Here is a 19901-nt window from a genome sequence, read left to right as displayed (position 1 = left end):
GCATTTTTAATTACGCGTTGTATTTTGTGTTTTCGGGTTACAACGGATAACGGATAATGTCCTGGAAAATTACTAGCACCTTTTCCATTTTTCTGCATAATTTTCTTACAGTGTACTAACTTATCAACAATCGCAGGTACAAGCTACTAACAAAGTGTCTCATAAATGAGAAATAACAGTAGCCTATTCAATTATTATTATTATTACTATTAAACAATTGCAAATAGCAGCTAACTTAATTCCTGTAACGTGTGTACTGCTAGGCATCTTTGGTTTCCTCTTTTTGTGTAATTTAAATGGTAAATTGTGCCTTTTTATCGTTTGAGTCACTTATCAAAAGTTGCTAAAAGCTGCCAAATAAATTTAAAAGAAAATAGCTAAATTTGTCGCTAGGTGCTTTTGGAAGAAAAATTTGCTAGGGTAGTCTGAAAAGTTGCTAAATTTAGCAACAAAACTGCTAAGTTGGCAACACTGATTTGATATTATTGAAGCTTTAACCCTTAGTTTGATGCACCTTTCATAAATGTGACAGGTATGTTAAACAATGCTTTAGGAAATAACTGAATAAAAGACATAAACAACTGACAGGGAGTGTATTTTTACACCAGTCTGAAAATATCATCGAGAAAATTCAACGCCTTTGTTGCATTGGGTCTCTGCGGCGTCGAATTAAAATAATGTAGCCTACTTTTGAAACATGCTATAAATGTTAATGCTTGTCTTATAATTAGCATTCTTTATATATAGTTTTAAAAAAAAGTAAATAAATATTACATTTCGCGAGTCCCGAGTGACATGGGGTTAATAGCCGTCGCTTAAGTTGCTACTGCTGTTGCTAAATTGAATCCGCCGCGCAAACCATTTAAAATCTGAGTCGCGTGAGTCAAACTGACTTCAGGTAAAAACCGTTGGTCAACGGAGTCGTAGTAATTATAAAAATATTCAGGGAGTGCTAGAGTGACTTGCTTAAAAGGTAATGAAATGTTTCTAAAATTAAGTTTAATTACATATACGTAGTTTATAAAAGAGGGAAAGTAACGGTAATCAAATCATTTGTGAGGAATATTTACTAAAATTACCTTTGTTCAACTGCCTCAACTTTCGACTTGACGTTTCTCAGCTAACGTTAGCTAGTGTCTCAAAAGGGAAAAAACTCAACAATAAAACTATTCGGTATATAGTTCTGAGTATCTTTGAAGTGATATATTTCGTTTGACTCCACAGCATGCAAAAACCATTCAACTTCAAACTGCTGGTGCCCCCAAGAGCTCATTTGAGTCAAGTTTCTGCAGTGAAGCCTCAGGAAACAGGCTTGTTTGAAGACAACTCTGTTTTTTCTCCTTCAAACCAGGTTGGCAAACTTGTAAATTCGCTGTTGGTGCTATAATGTTGCTATTTGACCACTGGCTGCTAAACTGCTGTGTGAACATTTAGATGTAACTTAGGATGATACGTGCATTTTGTTTGTAGAGTTATAACAAGTGTTCAGATATGGAGACCAGCCTGCCATTTCCATCCAACATGGTGCTTCCTACGAAGACATCAAGAACTGGTAACATTTATAATCTAAATTGAAAGGTGTACTGTAATGAATAGGTTTTAATGAAGTAAGTCCATTAATCCTGATACTTTGTTCTTAAAGAGGGCATGAAGAAGGCTGCAGTCATGCCAATGGAAAAGGAGGAGGTCAGGTTAAATGCTTATTTCATTTTGTATTGTAGTTTACTGCTTAAATTATTATTCATTTATTTTTTTATAATCTATAATGGTTTAAGGTCCACATTATGAATTCAGTGAATTGCATAATGTCAGTAACTCTAAGCAGTTTAATAGCTGTTTTGCTTTTGCAGTACAGACATCAGTCAGATCCAGCCAGCTGTACTCCAGATTGCTTGATGAAGCTGAGAAAATCAAACTCTGGAAGTTCAAAATAGATTCTGAGATTTCACAAAAAGACAGGAAGCTCCAGGAGAACAGAAAAACCATTGAGACGCAGCGCAAAGCTATTCAAGAGCTTCAGGTAAATCAGATTTGCAGGTAGTAGATTTATTTTCATTCTTTTTTTTGTCTGCTTCACTAAAGACAGAATTATGACTTATGTCTTTTGCAGTTTGCAAATGAAGGTCTGAGCATGAAATTAGAGGATCAACTGAATGAGAATGAAGATCTTAGAAATACGTATGTACATCATGGTTAATTTTTATATAAGCACATATATTATATTATAATTTATTATATTCTTTATTATGCAGAAGCAATGCAACCAGAAATTTGTGTAACATTCTAAAGGACACATTTGAGAGATCTGCTGAGAAAATGAATCTGTGTAAGTATGAGAGCATATTATAATATACCGTAGCTTAACACTAAATATGTTAATTCACTGACAGTTATTAGAGGACAATAATGTGTTTTTTATTTTGCCTGAATAGTTGAGGCTGAACGGGAAGAAAGTCATGAGCTGTTCTTACAGAACAATGAGAATATTCAGGTAACTACTTTAATTATTTATTTATTTAAGATGGATGCAGAGTTGACAATAGGCCGAACCCTAGATTAGGACAATCCTTGTCATGACATTGTAATTTGGTCATTTGCAGAGGATGGTGGCAGCATTTGAAGCTCTTCGGAAGCAAGCAGAAACTGATCAGCAGGATATGTTGAAATGTGCTAATATTTTTTATTAATTTTTCTAATAATTTTTAACTAATTCATTTGAAGCATATGGTGTATTTGACATAATGAATTGAAACATTTAAACAAACATTTTGTTAACATTCTACCTACAGTAAGAGAATGTCTTACACATTTTGAGGATCTTAAAGTGAAGTTGGAGAGTGAATGCCATGTGAAGGAGAAGGAGGTTAGTGCCTTTGCTCATGAGCCTTACAATTAACTCATTTAGCCTGAAGGGGACAGCACTTGCTTGATAATCTTGATTTTGAAAGACCTTGCATACAGTAACACACCTGTCTTTGTATTCCTGTTGTGACTAAAACACATGTGTATTTTGTGTTGCTTGACTTTGACTTGTTGAGGTTGCTATGCTTCAAGAAGAACTCCAAGAAAAAGAAAACAATCTCAAAGATGTTTCACTAAAACTCAAAGAGGCACAGCAAAGCTCAAGTGTGATAGAGGAGTCAGCAAGTAAGAATGCATGAAACATTTGTGTCAGTCTTTTCTTGATTTTTTTTTTTTCAAAAAGTCATTTACCTTCACTTTTGTTGTTTTTAGGGAAACATCAGAAATTACTTCAAAGCGTTACACAGGACCGGGAGGCACTTGAGGAGAAACTCAGGTTGACAGAGCAACTCAAATGGGAGATGGAGGTTTGTCCTTTTGCAAGGTCTTAATACAAATGTACTTACTTGTAAGGATAGTACATAAATATTAAAATAATTCATGTTATGCATTGTATTGCTGTTCGTAGGAAAAACAGAGAGCCCTAAATTACAAACTGGAACAAAGCAAGGAGAACCATGAGAAAGTTCTTCAAAAGAAAGACGATGAACTACAGGAACTAAACAACATCAAAGAGCAACAGTCAAACCAGCTTTCAGAGATGGAGCTGACAGTGAATTATTTGCAGTCCTCACTAACTTCTGAGATAAAGAGGTATGTTAATGAGACTATATCAGCACAAGACCTAGCATAATTTTTATTATCACAGAAAAAAAAAATTTAAATATTTAATCAAGAACTTTAAAAATTGATTTAATCTTTTATTAAATGCTTTCTTTGTTTTCACAGGGCACAAGACCTTGAGACAAAGATAAGCTCCTTGGTGAATGAACTCAGTGACAAAAACACAGAGTTGGGTGTGTTAAAACTGTCTATGGTAATGAATAATGATATTTTTTGCATGTTTAGTACCATTCTAAAATCAGTGGTTACACTATCTTGATGCAGAAGTTATCAAGGGGCAGAAAGAGGACCATAACAAGCAAATACAGATACTCAAAGATGAGCTGGTTTGTATTTTCTTCTGTTTGAGCATTCACATTCTTTGAATTGCAATCATGAAACCAAGCTCATAGTGTTTCTGTAACAGGATGAGAAGTCAAACTCACTCTCGTCTATAAAGGAGGAATTAAAGACAAGGGAGGTTCAGGTATTCCAGCTTATTGCCGAGCTTGAAGAGCAACAAAGTGAGGCAAATGATTTGAAGGTGAGGAAAAGGTCATTAAGCATTCATTGACATAGCAACATAGTAATTTAAGTGCTGCATGTGCTTCATATCTAACAATCAACCCTCTCAGGATGAAATGGAGAGTGTCAGCACAGAAAATAAAAACATGAAGGAAGCCCTGACAAAATCTAGACTTGACAATGAAGAGCTGCAAGAAGTTGTAGTTTTAAAAGAGGTAAATATGTTTACATTTTGATTATATTAAAAAGTATGTGTATTTATATGAGTTTTATGATGAAACATGGTCAAATAACTTAAATACTCACATTGAATCTGTACATCTTTCATCCAGGCTAAATTAAAAGAGGTGGAGGAACAATTGTCAGGTGCTTTGGAGAGCAGTTGTAAATCATCAAAAGAGGTAGAAAGATTGGAGAGGGACATAATGCAGCAGAAGTAAGAGCATCCATATAATTAATCTTTATATCTCGGACTGAGCCACTCATGTTAAAAACAATAAATGTACATTTGTTTAGCCATATGCTCCTCTAATTTATTGCTTACTGTTTCATATACTATACAGATAGTGTAAATAGATAGATGAATGTGTGTTTCGAGTTATTATATGTAGAAACAATAATGTACACTAAATTTTGCTAACACTTTAGATTGGGACCAATTCTCACTATTAACTAGTTGCTTATTAACATGAATATTACTAGTATATTAGTGGTTTATTAGTACTTATAAAGTATATATTAATGGCTTATTCTGAATGACCATATTCCTTAATCCTACACCATAAACTTAACAATTTACTAACTTAATCTTACTAACTATTAATAAACTGTAAATAGGAGTTTACTGAGGCAAAACTCATAGTCAATAATTAGTTAATAGTAAGAACTGGTCCCCAAAATAATGTGTGACCTACATTTCTTATAAGAAAATAAGCTATAAAAACATTGTAATGTTCATTTAAATCTCATTAAATGAAGTATTTGGCCGTTCTGCTATTGTACCATTGAAATCCATTCAATATTTTATGGAAATCTCTTTTTTTCTTCTTAAAGGGAGAAATATGAGGAGCTGATATTGAAGTTTAATGACCTGCAGATACAGAAGGACACCATTCAACAACAGGCTGATAGTGGTGCTTTAGAGAAGAAAGTCCTTCAGTCTCATCTCATGGTTTGTAAATGAAATCAAATCTCTGTATGTTGTAAATATGACAACGAGATCCTCAAATGCTGTATGTTGTGGTTTTTCTTTACAGAAAAGCGATGCAAATGCAGAAAGAGAGAAGACAGAAATAGAGAGACTTGAGAGAGAGAAACAACAGCTTCAGTAAGATTAGAAGAGACTTTTGTCTTGTAACATTTCAAATTTGGTTTTATTTGTTATATTTTGTCTTACATATACAATTTCATATTCCAGGGAGCAGGTGGATATTTTATCTGCAAAAAGTGCTGGGCAGGATGAAGAGAGTAAGAATGTTCAGCAGCAGTTGAAGGAGAGTGTGCGTTCTTTTTTTTACTATTTTATTATTTTAGTTGAGTATCATCTCAAGTATCTAAACATTATTCATGTTAAATCAAAATCACACCAACAGGGCAAAACCGCAAAGCGGGAACTTCAGTTAAAAGACAAACAAATCAAAGCACTGGAGTCAAAGGTAAAAAAAATCATATTGTGACATACATTACACTATTGTTCTCTGTACTCATTAAACACATTTTTAAATATAATTTTTATTGATTAATTTTTTTCAGCTAACAAACACTAAAACAAAACTAGAGACCAAAACAAAAGCTAAAGAGGAATGTCTAAACGAGGTAGATCATTTTTGTGATAATTTGTGACAAGTTTTTTGTGACAAGATTTAATACACGTATACATCATACATTTGAAGTAAAACAGTGGTCATGTTACAGTGTTTGATATATTTCTTGCAGATTATTAAATTGAAGGAAGATTCAGAAAGTATAGAGAAGTGTCACAAGGAGGAGCTTCAGAAAATAAGCTCTGACCTCAAAGACAAATCAACATTAGAGGCTCAACTCAACCTTGAGGTGAATTTTTTTTCATCAAATGCTATAACTGAAGAATTAAATTAAACTTGATGCAAATAAAAAAATATTTTTTTTTTGTAGGTGCAGAAACTGAAGCAAACAGCCATGGAGGCACTGAAGAGTAAAGATGACACAGAAATCAAATGCCAGCAGAAGATATCAGACATGGTTGCTTTGATGGAGAGGCACAAGGTCATTAATATTCTTAATAAGTGGCCTCTGAAATGATACAATATTTTCAGTTCTTAAACACTTTTTATTCACTTAAATGTTGTTCTTTTCTTGGTAGCATGAGTATGACAAAATGGTAGAAGAAAAAGATGCAGAGCTGAGTGAAAAACGGATGAGAGAGGCTGAAGTCAGTGCAAGCAAAGCATCTCTGGTAATTATTTTACCTTTTTATGGCTTAACTTGACAACTTGCAATACAAAGCTTGAAATGAATATCATACTCAAAATAACATAGTCATTAGATGCCTGAGATGTTAATTATTCCATCCGGTCCAAAATATGGATTTATAAATTCATTGGAATCTTTGATGCTGAGTTGTGTCCTTGAAATATTTAATCCAAGGTTGCTGTAGCACTATTGTCATTTTAGTAGATAATGTGCATTTTTTGGATTTACAAGTCTCTGCTAAAAACCAAATAACCGATAAATTTAGGAACTGGAGCTGTCTCACCTGCAAGTGGAAAATGAAGAGCTTAGACAACAACTTGAAAAGCTCAAAGGAGAGAAGATGGCCTTGAGGACACCAGTCTCATCTCTTGAAAAAGACACACTTCAACAGGTGTTGTATCTTGTCATTTGAGATACCGTAAGTATACATGGCAATTTAAAATGGACAGTGCGATATGAAAATATTGTTTTAGGCAAATGAAATCAAACCAAAGAAAGGAAGAAACAAGATCTCTAAAACTCAAAAAGCTGACATCACAAAGAAGGCCGTGTATGAACTTTTAAATGAGGATGAAAATGAAGCATCAAGAAATGCATCTTACACTCCTGCTGTAGGTTTTTTCCCATTATCTTTGTCCATTTTGTGCATTCTTATTTTTCACATCCATCAACTTTTTGTGTGTGTGTGTTTTTGTTTTGTTTTTTGTTATTGATGCAAGGGAACGGTGAATAAAGACCTTCATACCCCATTATGGAGCAAAACGACTAAAACAACACCTCAAATAAAGGTATGGGGGCAACCTGAACTCTTTGCACTATTCATCATTCATCTTGAACATTTATATGAGCCAGTTTGTTTTCCGCTTCAGTCATTCAGAATTCGCACACCACCCACACCTGAGATTACAGGGTCTTGGAAGGAAAACATTCTGAAGCTGGATCCAAAATCAGACAACTCTGACAGCAATGACATACTGGTAAATTTTATCTATTTACATACCATTGGTATAGTGCTATATACAAACAGTGTTTCAGTGATCTGCATTTTTATTTACAGTTAGTTTTATTTGGTTTGTGTTTCGTAATTCCCTTAGAGTTTCTCTCCAAGACCTGTGAAATCAAAGAAACCTATGCAACCAAAAGAGGCAGACACAGGGAGTTTGGAAATGTTCAAGAAGGTAAAAAATAACATTTGACCAGTTTTGTCCCAATTTTATTCCTTTATGTTCTTGTTTTGACTGTCATCATGTGCAAATGATGTACAGGTGCAGAGTTCTTTTCCATGTAAGTCTCCAGGAACAGTGCTAAAACTGGCTGCAATAAAGAGAATGCGAGATGCTGGATGGACCACCGTTAGCAATTCAGATAAGAGGAAAAAAAAAGTAACAGACAAAATCTTTGCTTAAAAGTATCAAAGCATCAAACAATTTGTGATTATCCTTTTTTTTTTTATTAGAGTACACATACTCTTAAGACAATAGCTTTTGATTGCTTGCAATTTCTACTGATGTTTGAATAAGTAGAAGTATATTTATATTATTTATTCTAAGCTCTTCGTACACCGTTTCTCTATATATAGTATGTTCAGTTAAAATACAGTACCTTAACATGTTTATCAAAAAATGCTGGTTCCTGGTATTGTTGGTTGTGTTTTTCACATATTTGTATTTACATTTGTGTTTATCTTTTATGTTCACTAATTTCATTACTTCAAATGTTCAGTTTCAAAGTTCAAAAAATGTAACTTTAAAAACAGTCTTTTCCCATGGACTCTTCAACTAAAAGTTTTTTTTTTCTAATAAAAAGAGGTTTGTTGCTGAGATCTTAAGGCTCTTGGTCATGTGCATGGAATGTCTGAAAGGTGGAGGTCTCATGGTCGAATGCTCTGTCTTGATCCTCTCTCAGAAACTCCAAGCGGAACTGAGTGGGTCTGGAAGCAAATCCAGATGCATCTGTCTGGAATTCTTCGTTCTGCACTGTCATGGTGGGGTTGTAAATCTGAGGGCCATCATAGAGTCCTCCTGAAATGACCAGCGTGTCATCTGGCAGTGCAAACGGCTCACCTATGAAAGGGAATTACAGACAATAATACCATTCATAGTGAATATTTATTCTTTATGATTACTGTAAAGTAAATGCTAGCTTAAATGTGCTTGCTCATCGCCCATGACTTGACGGCATGGTGTTGAAATTGGCCTGACAACTTTTTCAGACTTTAACCTATTTCTAAGGTGTAATGAGTCGTTGCTAGGTCTTTTAAAAATTCTATTTAAAAAAATCATGGTTACCTTAGCAAAACACCACCAATAAGATAATTGATCATATTACAAGGAAATATTAGTTTTAACAGATAGGTTTTCCAAACCTGTATCTTCATTCTGGAGGCGGCGGTGAGTGTATTGGACACTTCTCTCTTTGCTCCTGCCGAACTTGTACACAAAATGTCCCAGAATTACCAGAACTATTACACCAAGCAGAATGCTGAATAAAATGGTCAGAGATTTCTCTGAATGATTCAGGCCACCGTCTGCTTTAAGATAGAGGTAGGAGTAGTTAGGCAGGGTAAACATATTTCATTATTTGGTTTACATTATTAATGCTAGGTTATGTTCAGACCTACCTTGAGATTCATTGAAGGAAGCTGAGCTGTTTTGAGTTACAGCAGTAGAAATAATCGCAGTGGATTGGGTCACTGCTGTAGTGCTTGATGTAGCACTTCCATTGCTGCTATGAGTGCTGTTTGTAGAAGTGATGGCTGTTGAACTGATGTTGAATGTTGAGGATGTGGCTGATTGGGTTGTCTGAGCATTTTCTGTTGTGTTTAGCTTCCCTGCTGATCCTGTTACATTGCTTTGGTTGGGTCCCAAAGTAGTGGTGGGAGTTGTCCAGTTGTTTTGAGTTGTTGCGCTATCATTGTATGCTGAATAGCTTGATAAATTTGAGACATTTTCGGTGTGGTTTCCTGTTGCATTCAGAGGTGGAGCTATTGTAGTTGTCAAGCTTGATGGTGACATACTGATCCTTTGTGCACCGGTTATATTATTCAAGACAAACGACAACAATATTAGCTGGCCACATACCAAAAGCTGAAGAGTTAACACACCCATAACTGTTGCAACTGCTTGCTCCTTAAAAAAACAAAAACATATACTCAACATAAGTCACAACAGGTCAAGAGATAAGACATACACTTTCATACAGCGCATGACCTAATTCAGTGCATTTTATCTGTATGTGGTGTTGACATGTGGTTTCCTGTTAGGCACTTGCAAAGTTTCCATTTGTCTAGTACTTTTATTTCTGGTAAATAGGTAGCGTCAGGACTTCCTTTGTATTTTATTATTTAAACAGTGTTTTTCTCTTCTTTACCAAAATACCTTTTTTGTACTAGACATTTGAATTATTAATACATTGATTAAAAAAATGAAATGCACACTTTGTTTAAAAGAACACATACAGGAAGTTGGAAGAACATAAGGCATTATAATAGTCTAAAATGGCGCTGACATGAAACTGAAGACAACAAAGAGCCACATGGTTTTGCATAGGCTAAACAAACAGCCATGGGCGACCCATTTATAAATGTCCCCCATCACAGATTTACCCTAATAAAGTGGCTTCCCATAATTTAATTGTTTCGCAGACAATTCTGTTGAATTTACATCCAGTATACATTATTGTTACAAAAGCTGTGTGTTATGGATCTTTTTAAAAGAAACTAATTCTTCTCTTATTTCTTTCTCTCATCTTGCTTTCATTCTCCTACACCCTCTCATTTGTGTAATAGTTGTAGTTTATATAAAAACAGAATTAATATTGGACAAAAGAGCAGAACTTACCTGTAAGCTGAAAGAAATGGTGGTAGTGAAAGCAGGAAGTAGCTGGCAGCAGTTATTACACTCCCCCACCTGCCGCAGGCTCCGCTCTCCACTTCCTGAAGAAAACAGCTCGGCTCCACGTCAAACAAACAGGTAGAGTGGGCCGGCCTTGAATGACTGACTTCCTTTACCGGCATCGAGGAGGCAGGTGTTCAGCCATTGTTTAACCCATGTGTAACCAAAGTGTTTTAACCCTTCACTCTGTTGCACTTGTTTGATTTCAGTGGTTTCGTCCTGAGTGCTACTTTATTTCTCAGTGAGTTTGACACGTAATCATTTGCCAAATTTTATTTCAAAACGATTCAGATTTATTACAAAACCTTTTACAGTATTCAAAACTTGATCATTAAAATCACAGAATTTTGATATAGTTTATGAGAAAAGCCCATATACAGTATAATTTAGCCTATTGACATAAAAATAAAAAGACTAATAAAAATAATTTCTTGCTTCTCTCATGGAAAGGTTTGAAAAGATTGAATGTATCATCATCACTTAACAATTTCAACATACAAAAAATACAATCATAATTTACTATTTACAACATATCCAAAAACTGTTTGTTTTTCACATCAAAACTTAGTGATCTTCTCCTTGTAGTCTTTCTTTTTCAGTGCAATTTCATTGTCGAAGAAAACTGGACTCTCCAGCCCTTGGATATTTTTTGGATCTTTCTCAATTAAGTGTGACACCTAAAAAGAAAAGAATGAAATGCAATTAAATACAAAGTCAGCTTACTGCATGTTGTTATTATTTTATTTTTGGTAACACTTTACAATAAGGTTCATTAGTTAAACATTAGTTAATATATTAACTAACATGAACTAACCATGAGCAATACATTTGTTACTGTATTTCCTAATCTACGCTAACGTTAGTTAATAAAAATACAGATGTTCATGTTAGTTCACAGTGCATTAACTACTGTTAACAAGATTTTAATAATGTATTAGTAAATGTTGAAATTAACATTAACAAAGATTAATAAACGCTGTATAAGTGCAGTTCATTATTAGTTCATGTTAACTAATGTAGTTAACTAATGAACCTTATTGTTAAGTGTTACCTTATTTTTTAACTGAAAAATATTATTTCAGACCTATAAAAAAAACAATGTATAAAAATCAGTTTCTATGAGGGTTTTTTTTTTTTTTTTGGGGGGTCACGCTGGTAATGAAAGCTCTCACCTCTGAGCCTGAGTTTCTGCATCCAAAGCAGATGAGATCTGATTTTCCAATAAAGAGCTCAGGTCGAGCTTTCTCCTGCTTACAGCCACCTAAAGTAAAGATAAATAAGAGTTTAGGTTCAATCTCTGACTCTCTTTGCCACACCTAAAAGAAGATGAGAAAGAGTCACCTTACCTGTGATTGCACTAACTATTAGTCCTGTGACCATGGTCACTATTATGCCCACAGGGCAAAAGTACAGGTAGGACAATGAATACCAGTTGTCTGCCAAAGCTGGTCTTGGCCTGAAGAATGCCATGAGACAAGTTACAGTTAGCTTTGATTTCTGTTTGTTGCATTAAATTGATCAAAAATGACAATAGAGACATTTATAATTTTACAAAAGATTTCTATTTAAAACTATTATTTTTTATTTATATATATTTTTGAAATTTTCTATTTAGCAAAGAATTCTGAAAATGTATCACATTGCCACAAAAACTATTAAGAAATACAGAAATTGTTTTTCAGCATTGATAAGAAATATTTATCGAGTAGAAAATCAGCATATTAGAATGATTTCCTAAAAGACTGGATTAATGGCTGCTGAAAATTCAGCTTTGACATCACAGAAATAAATTAAATTTGAAAATATTTGAAAACAGAAAACAATTATTTTAAATTGTAAAAATATTTTTAAAATTAACTGCAATGACTGCAGGCTTGATGAGCATAAGAGACCCTGACCCCAAACTTTTGAATTGTTTTGTAAATATATACAAATATGGGATTGCTTACTGTGGAGTTGTGGTTTGTAGGACTGTGCTGAATGGTGTCATAGTGGTGGTTTCATTCATATCTGGTGCAATGCATCCTTCCACACTCAAGGAAAGCCGAAGGGTCTTCTCAGGTAAAGGAGGATACACCTGAGCTCCAATTCCCACCCATAACGTTATAGCCAGGCCGGAAATCAAACCAACTAAACCTCCCTGAAGGAACACAGTTAATCCGTATGAATCTGTGGTACTAGCTTAAGCCAGGCCTTAGTTAAATTAAGATATTTAAGCAGCTTTTATTTGCATCTTGAGACAGAACAATCGAACTGACACATTTTAAGATATGTCAGAGCAAGATATTTTCAGTTGAGACAGCTCAAACATGCGTTTTAGTCTGGGACTCGCCTTAAGCCATGTCTGTGAAACCGGGGGAAAGAGTTTAATTTTGGTTTAGTGTTAAAAGTGCATTAAGTACTTTTGTTAATATGACAGTGGTCTTGAAACCCTATTAGTGTGGATGCAGAATGATGTAAAAAGCAAGCATTTTTTAGTTACTGAAGCTACTGTAGAAATACCCTGTTCACAAACAGTCTCTATGGAAAACGTTACTTGGTGCACTTATAAGACACTGGTTATTTGTTGAAAAAGATGCACAAAATGACACTTGAAATGTAGAAATGAGTACATTGAGAGACGTTCTTACCGTGGAGTTCACACAGCGGAAGAACATGCCCAGCAAATAAAGGCCCAAGAGAGGTCCACTGATCATACCAAATATAGACAAAGCTGCCTGTTGAGGAAGGGTTTCATATCATAGCGTGTCATTACAGTCTGTTATCAGCAGAGGGTGCCTTTGAACAGGAACAGTACTGCAATATTGCATTTAAAATGTTGGCTTTTTGTATAGAATAGATTTACCTGCAGTATATTGCCCATCAAAGATGCCACACCAGCCATACCGATGCACACGCCTCCATAGAATACACCTAGAGATAAGCAGCACAGCATTAACACGTCAGTCCATCATCCCCCTCCTCTACCAGGTCCTGCTTCAGTTGTCAGTGTATATCCAGCTGTTGCACTGAAACTCACTCATGCCCATGTTGATCCAGGACAGCTGTCTCTCTGTCAGCCAGGGCCATGCTGGCTTCATGAAGTCCTCCACTGTGACAGCCACCAGAGCGTTGATACTCGACGACACCGTACTGTTGAAACCAGATACAACTAATGCTGACCTGACATCAACAATATTCACATGTAGTGTTACATCATGACTTAACATTTAGAGGATTCCACACTTTGTGTCAGCTAAATTCTCATGTTCTAATTTAAGTATGTTCTGATATTTCAAATCGTTATAATAAATATAATAAAATATATATATATATATTGGATGATGTATAATATATATATATATATATATATATATATAATTTAAAATAATCATAATTTATTGTTATATGTGACCCTGGACCGCAAAACCAATCTTAAGTCCCACGGGTATATTTGTAGCAATAGCCAACAATACATTTTATGGTCAAATTATTAATTTTTCTTTTATGCCAAAAATCATTAGGATATTAAGCAAAGATCATGTTCCTACTGTAAATATATCAAGACTTCATTTTTGATTAGTAATATGCATTGCTAAGGACTTCATTTTGACAACTTTAAAGGTGATTTTCTCAGTATTTTGATTTCTTTGCACCATCAGATTCCAGATTTTCAAATAAATGCATATCTCAGCCAAATATGGTCCTAAGCTAAAAAACCATACATCAATGGAAATCTTAGTTATTTCAGATGATGTATAATACATCTCAATTTAAAAAAGCTGACCATTATGACTGGTTTTGTGGTCCAGGGTCACATATATCAATTTATTAATATTTATCAAATGAATAATAAAAAATAAAAACAACTAACCTATACTATATATATATATATATATAGTGTATAAATTATTATTTTACATTACATTTTTATTACGTTACATTTTTGGTTAAATTTTTTCAATATATATATATATATTCAAAATTATTATTTTATTATTTATTTAATCATGTATTTAATATAGTTTGGTGTATTTATTGTATATGTATATTAAATGTATATTTTACTTGGCTTGGCACTGCTATAACAATTGCCCTTGGTCAGAAAAATATATATATTTCCAATGGGCCTGGTTAGAAAACCTTTCCCAAAATGATGAGGGTGGACTTATCTGACAGACATGTATTTGTTGTTCACCTTAATGTTCCACTGTAAGCTGCAGCCACAAACAATCCAGGCAGTCCTGGGAATTCTGCTAGTATGTCCATCACCAGATAAGGAAGGAGCTGGAGAACATTAGATTTGGTCAGATTAAGTGTAAGCATTGTGAGTACAGATTAAAACGCCACTATTGGGACTTGTATTACCTGGTCTGAAGCTCCTACATCTTTGTTGGTGAAAGGATCGCAGTCTTTATAGATGGAGTACATGGTGAGACCCGAGAACATGGCCAAACTCACTGTCACCCATAATCCCACCATATTCAAATACAGAGATCTGTGTGGGCAAATGTTGACAGGACACTAGTGTTTGCATCATGTTAGCATGAGTGAACTTTTATAATATCATGTCTTGATACTCACAGCTTGGCATGAGTCATTGTCTTACAGGAGATGTAGCGCTGGACCTGTGATTGGTTGATCGAGTACATGGATGCCCACATCAGACTGCCGCCAACAACGATTGTCCAAAAACTATGACGTCTCAAAGGATCAGGATCAAAACTGAAGAACCATTTGAGAGGTTTGTTAGAATATCTGTCTGTTTGTCCATCTGAAGTAGTCTGTATTTAACTGTACATTACTGTTCAGAAGTTTGTGGTCGGTACAAATTGTTTTTGTTCTAATAAATGCTCACCAAGGCTGTTTATTTGATCAAAAATACAGTAAAAACAGTAATATTTTGAATCTTTTGTTACATCATAAATGTCTTGACTGTCACTTCGCATCACTTGAATGCATCCTTGCTAAATAAAAGTATACATTTCTTTAAAAAGTGACCCCAAACTTTTGAACAGTACTGTATTTTAGTGCAGAATTCTTTACCTGAACGTTTCCAAACGTCCGCCATAGTAGCTGTCATTCCAGATCTTTTCAAATCCCCCCTGCAGCACAGCTCCACGAGCGATGACCGCCACAAACCCACTCAACATGATGATCATCTGGAACACATCTGTCCATATCACTGCCTTCAGCCCTCCCTGTTAACAAAAGCATATTCACGTAAGACGAACATTTTGTCCTTTCATGCAAATCATAGTTTAGGTGAGCACCTGAAGGCTGAGAATAATATATAAAAGACAGCAATGTTGGTGAAAATGGGTCTTTTTTCACAGCCTTTACTGATTTTATTATTCATGGTAATTTATGTAAAAGTAGAAATCAGGCAGGAGTGTATGGGACACTGTGTGAAATTGCGATTAAACTGAATTATGTTACTGACCAGGGTGCAGTAGATGATGCAGACGGCCCCTGTTGCCACTAGCACTCCCCACAGATCCAGACCGGTGACTGCAACACAACAGCTTATTTATAGATATTTATGTGTTTGCATTTGCTAAAATCCTCCTTTGGGACAGAAAAGGGGCTCTAATTGAAGAATCACCCTATGCGTTTACATGCAAGCTTTATTTGATTTGATATACAATACCGGTTCGGAATTATACATTTTTTTAATGTTGTTGAAAGAAGTCTCTCATGCTCAACAAGGTTGCATTTATTTGATGATAAATGCCCTAATATTATGAAATATTAGGTTACACTTTATTTTGATAGTCCACTTTAGACATTCTACAAACTAAAAGTAACTTTGCAACTACATGTTAACCAATTCTCATTAATTTGCAACTACATGTTAGGTTTGGTTTAGGGTTAGACATATAATTGCAAAGTTTCTTATAGTCAGTATGTTGTGGACCCATCAAAATAGTACTAAGCAGACAGTCTACTAATAATCTAATAACTGCTAGTTGACACGTAGTTGCAAAGTTACTTACTGTTAGTAGAATGTCTAAAGTGGACTATCAAAATAAAGTGTTACCAAATATGATTATATTTTTTTCTATTTGAATATATTTTAAAATATAATTTATTCCAATTAATTAAAGAATCCTGAAAAAATCATGGTTTCCATAAAAAACTGTTTTCAACATTGATAATAATAAGAAATGTTTCTTGAGTAGAAAATCCGCATATTAGAATGATTTCTGATTTACTCTATTTTTGATTAAATAAATGCAGCCTTGATGAGCATAAGAGACTTCTATTATCCAAACATTAATAAACGGAAATTATTCTTTACTTACTCTGATTAAGTGCGAGTGCAGGAGCATAGATAACCATGCCTGTGTATAAAACCTATCAGAGATAACAATACCCATTAGATAATTGGACAAAAATCTCTTTTGCCTTAAACTCTTCAATATATTCAACACCTATGCAACATTATGACGTGAAAGAAGCATAGACCCAACAGACATTGTTTTTCCAAAGTGAAATACGATGACGCAATTGCAATGCATGTTTAGTTATGTATAAAGTCACGCAAGAAGCTAAAAGCCAACTCACGGTTTGAGCAATATACATGCTGGTTCCAATCACTCGTATCAGCTTGTTGTAACGCATCTCCAAGTACTGCAAAAACAAGTGACCAATTCAATTAATTATTAGCAAACGAAACAACAAATTTGCTTTATATAATTTACATAATTACACAAAACTCGGTTTGTACGATCAACTATTACATACTGTTAACATCTGTTGTTTTAAAGGTTAATGATAAGAATCTTGTGTTGAAAAGTCACATTATCTATTTTTTTTTTTGGTTGTTGTTGTTGTTGTTTTTCCAAACTGCACAAAATTATGTAATCAGTTAGTCATATAATCAAAATTTTCTATTACTTTAAAACCCTTTAACTGTCACCCGTCCCCTCTGTGGGACGCCTAAGTTTACTATATTACAATTAAATCCTAATCTAATCATGACAAACTATATATCGTAGGAAAGGTCTAAGACTCCTAAATAGATATTTTACCAATGTTTTTGTAAAAAAGTATGTAGGAAAAGTAATAGATTAATTTATGACTGCACCTCAAAAACCTCTGACCTTCTGTAGCAAAAAGACTTCTTTGTTGCCTTTTTCTCTATCACACTTTAGAAATCATCAGAAATTATATATCAATTAAAAACTTTAAATCTCAAAATTCATCCTTTGAAACCCATTTTAAAATCAAACATTGCATTACCATGAAAATGGTACATCAATATCATCTTACAAAATGTGTCAAAATTTAAGTTTGGATCGTGCACTTTCACGTCTATGTTCAAAAATGTGAGTGACAGTTAAAGGGTTAATTCAAAATAATTTAACCATTTTCAACTTATTTTTAAAGTTAGTGTAAAATAATTGAACCTGAAATGGCTTGTACAGGCAATTTGATTATACATAAACTTGAAGGCAGCAACTGAACTTTAGTTTTTAAGTTGAAGTAACTGGAAATGTTGTACAGCGGTCATGGACAGTGACCAAGAATAGCTTTTGCACTTTGGATTATACAATAAAACTCTTCACTATGAAAATGTCTAGAAGCGATAAATCTATACAAATGTGACCCTGGAGCACAAAAGCAGTCATAAGTAGCACGAGTATATTTGTAGCATTAGCCAACAATACATTGTATGGGTCAAAATGCCAAAAATCATTAGGATGTTAAGTAAAGATCATGTTCCATCAATATATTTGGTATATTTCCTACTGTACCCTCAGATTCCAGATAGTTGTGTCTCGGCCAAATATTGTCCTGTGCTAACAAACCATACATCAATGGAAAGCTTATTTATTCAGCTTTCAGATGATGTATAAATCTCAATTTCACTAAATTTACCCTTATGACTGGTTTTGTGGTCCAGGGTCACAAATAAGCTATCCTGACATTACCTCTTTCCTTTAATCCTTATTTCACTGTCTCTCTCTCTCTGGTCCTCGTTCTATTTCCATCAATTGATTCTTTAGCAAGCACAGGCACAAATGGTGTTTTCTGTCTCTGTTCTCATGCAAACCCCTTGTGCCCAGTGTTGCCCTCTTACCTCGTATGTGCTGGTGATGCTCAGCCGGTAAAACAGAGGCACGAAGAGTTCAGCACTGATGGTGGACATGATGGTGTAGGAGAAGACGAAGAGCCAGAATGGTGTGCCGTACATATACGCCTCCGCAGGAGTGCCAATAACAGTGATACCTGACATAAAGCTAGCCGTGAGGGACAAAGCCACAGGCACTGCGGTCATCTGACGGCCGCCCAGGAGAAACTCATCACTGCTGGCCTCCTTGCGTCCACGGATGGCTTGGAACAAGCCGATGCCCGCAGCAAAAAGAATCAAGCCGGCGAACACCACATAGTCCCATACTGAGAACGTCGCAACTGGACCTCCGCTGCCCGGCATGATTCGGAAAGTGCGTTCAGAGAGACCTTCAAAAGCTATATAGCCGTGTCACGCCGGTCAGAAGTGATATTCAGCTGGAAATTCCTCCGAAGCTTTTGCCAACAGGAGAAGAAACCAAGTAGCTCCTGTTAGTGCCAATAACAGAAAATAAGTCAGGTCTTCTGTAATCTTGGACCAACCACAAAAAAACTTGGGTTAATGATCCCTCAAGGCCAGAAGACATATCAAGTTACATTGTAATAAGAAGTGAATGTTTTTTATTCCTAATCTTGCAGGAGCAGTTTAATCAAAGTTGCTTAATGAATTTAGGAGGACGCTTTGTGCTGACTTTAACAACGCTTGGTCAGTCAACTCATTTGCCCTCCATTGATAAGCTAATAAGGTAAACCGCAAGAAGCTCTAGGCTCTTTTCAGAAGATCAGAGGACGTCCAGAACAGAACTAACATACCATTTCATCATGTGCCCGTAGCAGGTCATGTCAAATTCTTCAGTTCCTGGTACTCTTTTGAAGTTTACTTGAAATAAGACTTTTGTTTTTAGCTTAAAATGTTTCTTGTGGGTCCTGTTGAATCAGTGTCTACTGGCGATTCCAGGTAAATCAGAAACTGTGTGCAGTTTTCCATTCAGTTACAGCTTGACAGAAACATTACAGGTGATAAGATGCAGCAATTATTAACAGCATGTGAAACAAGGGTTCTATAGGACATCGTCAGATATGAGTACATAAAAGATAGCTGTAAAATCACATATAGACGCTATTCAATGGCACGTGTACTGTGAACATGAACCTATAGTTCACTCCAGTAAATCAACATTAGGAAATTAATCTGTGACACCGTCAAAACATCTTGTCGTTGTGATGCTGTTACAGGTTCTCCAAGCTGCAAAACAATTTTTAATGGCATTCTTTCTCCTATTTGAGTGCTGAAGATGCGAAGCACTCAGCTGGAAAGAATTGCATGCAAACTGTGCATGCATTTACTTTTCC

General features: G+C 35.0%; 3 protein-coding genes across 3 annotated transcripts; 1 reads left to right on the top strand and 2 right to left on the bottom strand.

The window, feature by feature from the left end:
- The first annotated feature begins 1225 nt into the window (after positions 1-1225).
- Positions 1226-8050, top strand: sycp1 (synaptonemal complex protein 1). The gene is given in 31 exon segments (XM_016287619.1): positions 1226-1351; positions 1471-1552; positions 1643-1686; positions 1856-2020; positions 2111-2178; positions 2253-2326; positions 2433-2491; positions 2601-2667; positions 2790-2863; positions 3039-3147; positions 3235-3329; positions 3431-3615; positions 3751-3818; positions 3910-3971; positions 4052-4168; positions 4260-4364; positions 4482-4585; positions 5203-5320; positions 5406-5476; positions 5567-5648; positions 5742-5804; positions 5902-5964; positions 6085-6201; positions 6283-6393; positions 6491-6583; positions 6866-6991; positions 7074-7211; positions 7320-7388; positions 7470-7577; positions 7695-7799; positions 7866-8050. Coding segments are annotated over 31 exon segments (3009 nt in total). The 3' UTR covers positions 8007-8050.
- Positions 7797-10518, bottom strand: LOC107596800 (uncharacterized). Its single transcript, XM_016287620.1, has 4 exons — positions 10440-10518; positions 9221-9728; positions 8966-9130; positions 7797-8663 (listed from the first exon to the last, which is right to left on the bottom strand). Exons 2-4 carry the CDS (start codon positions 9705-9707, stop codon positions 8425-8427), a joined length of 891 nt encoding a protein of 296 aa, XP_016143106.1. The 5' UTR covers positions 9708-9728; positions 10440-10518; the 3' UTR covers positions 7797-8424.
- Positions 10519-11050: 532 nt separating this feature from the next.
- On the bottom strand, positions 11051-18912 carry slc5a8l (solute carrier family 5 member 8, like). Its single transcript, XM_016287688.1, has 15 exons — positions 18559-18912; positions 17040-17105; positions 16778-16829; positions 15916-15983; positions 15519-15673; positions 15057-15197; positions 14841-14970; positions 14671-14759; positions 13513-13625; positions 13339-13406; positions 13124-13210; positions 12443-12633; positions 11840-11949; positions 11666-11754; positions 11051-11170 (listed from the first exon to the last, which is right to left on the bottom strand). Exons 1-15 carry the CDS (start codon positions 18910-18912, stop codon positions 11051-11053), a joined length of 1833 nt encoding a protein of 610 aa, XP_016143174.1.
- Positions 18913-19901: the final 989 nt, after the last annotated feature.

The sequence above is a fragment of the Sinocyclocheilus grahami genome, unplaced genomic scaffold, assembly GCF_001515645.1.
Source record: "Sinocyclocheilus grahami isolate Dianchi unplaced genomic scaffold, SAMN03320097.WGS_v1.1 scaffold223.1, whole genome shotgun sequence".
In the NCBI taxonomy this organism is placed as follows: domain Eukaryota; kingdom Metazoa; phylum Chordata; class Actinopteri; order Cypriniformes; family Cyprinidae; genus Sinocyclocheilus; species Sinocyclocheilus grahami.
The sequence above is the reverse complement of the archived record's forward strand: the minus strand, read 5'-3'. Positions and strand labels throughout refer to the sequence as shown.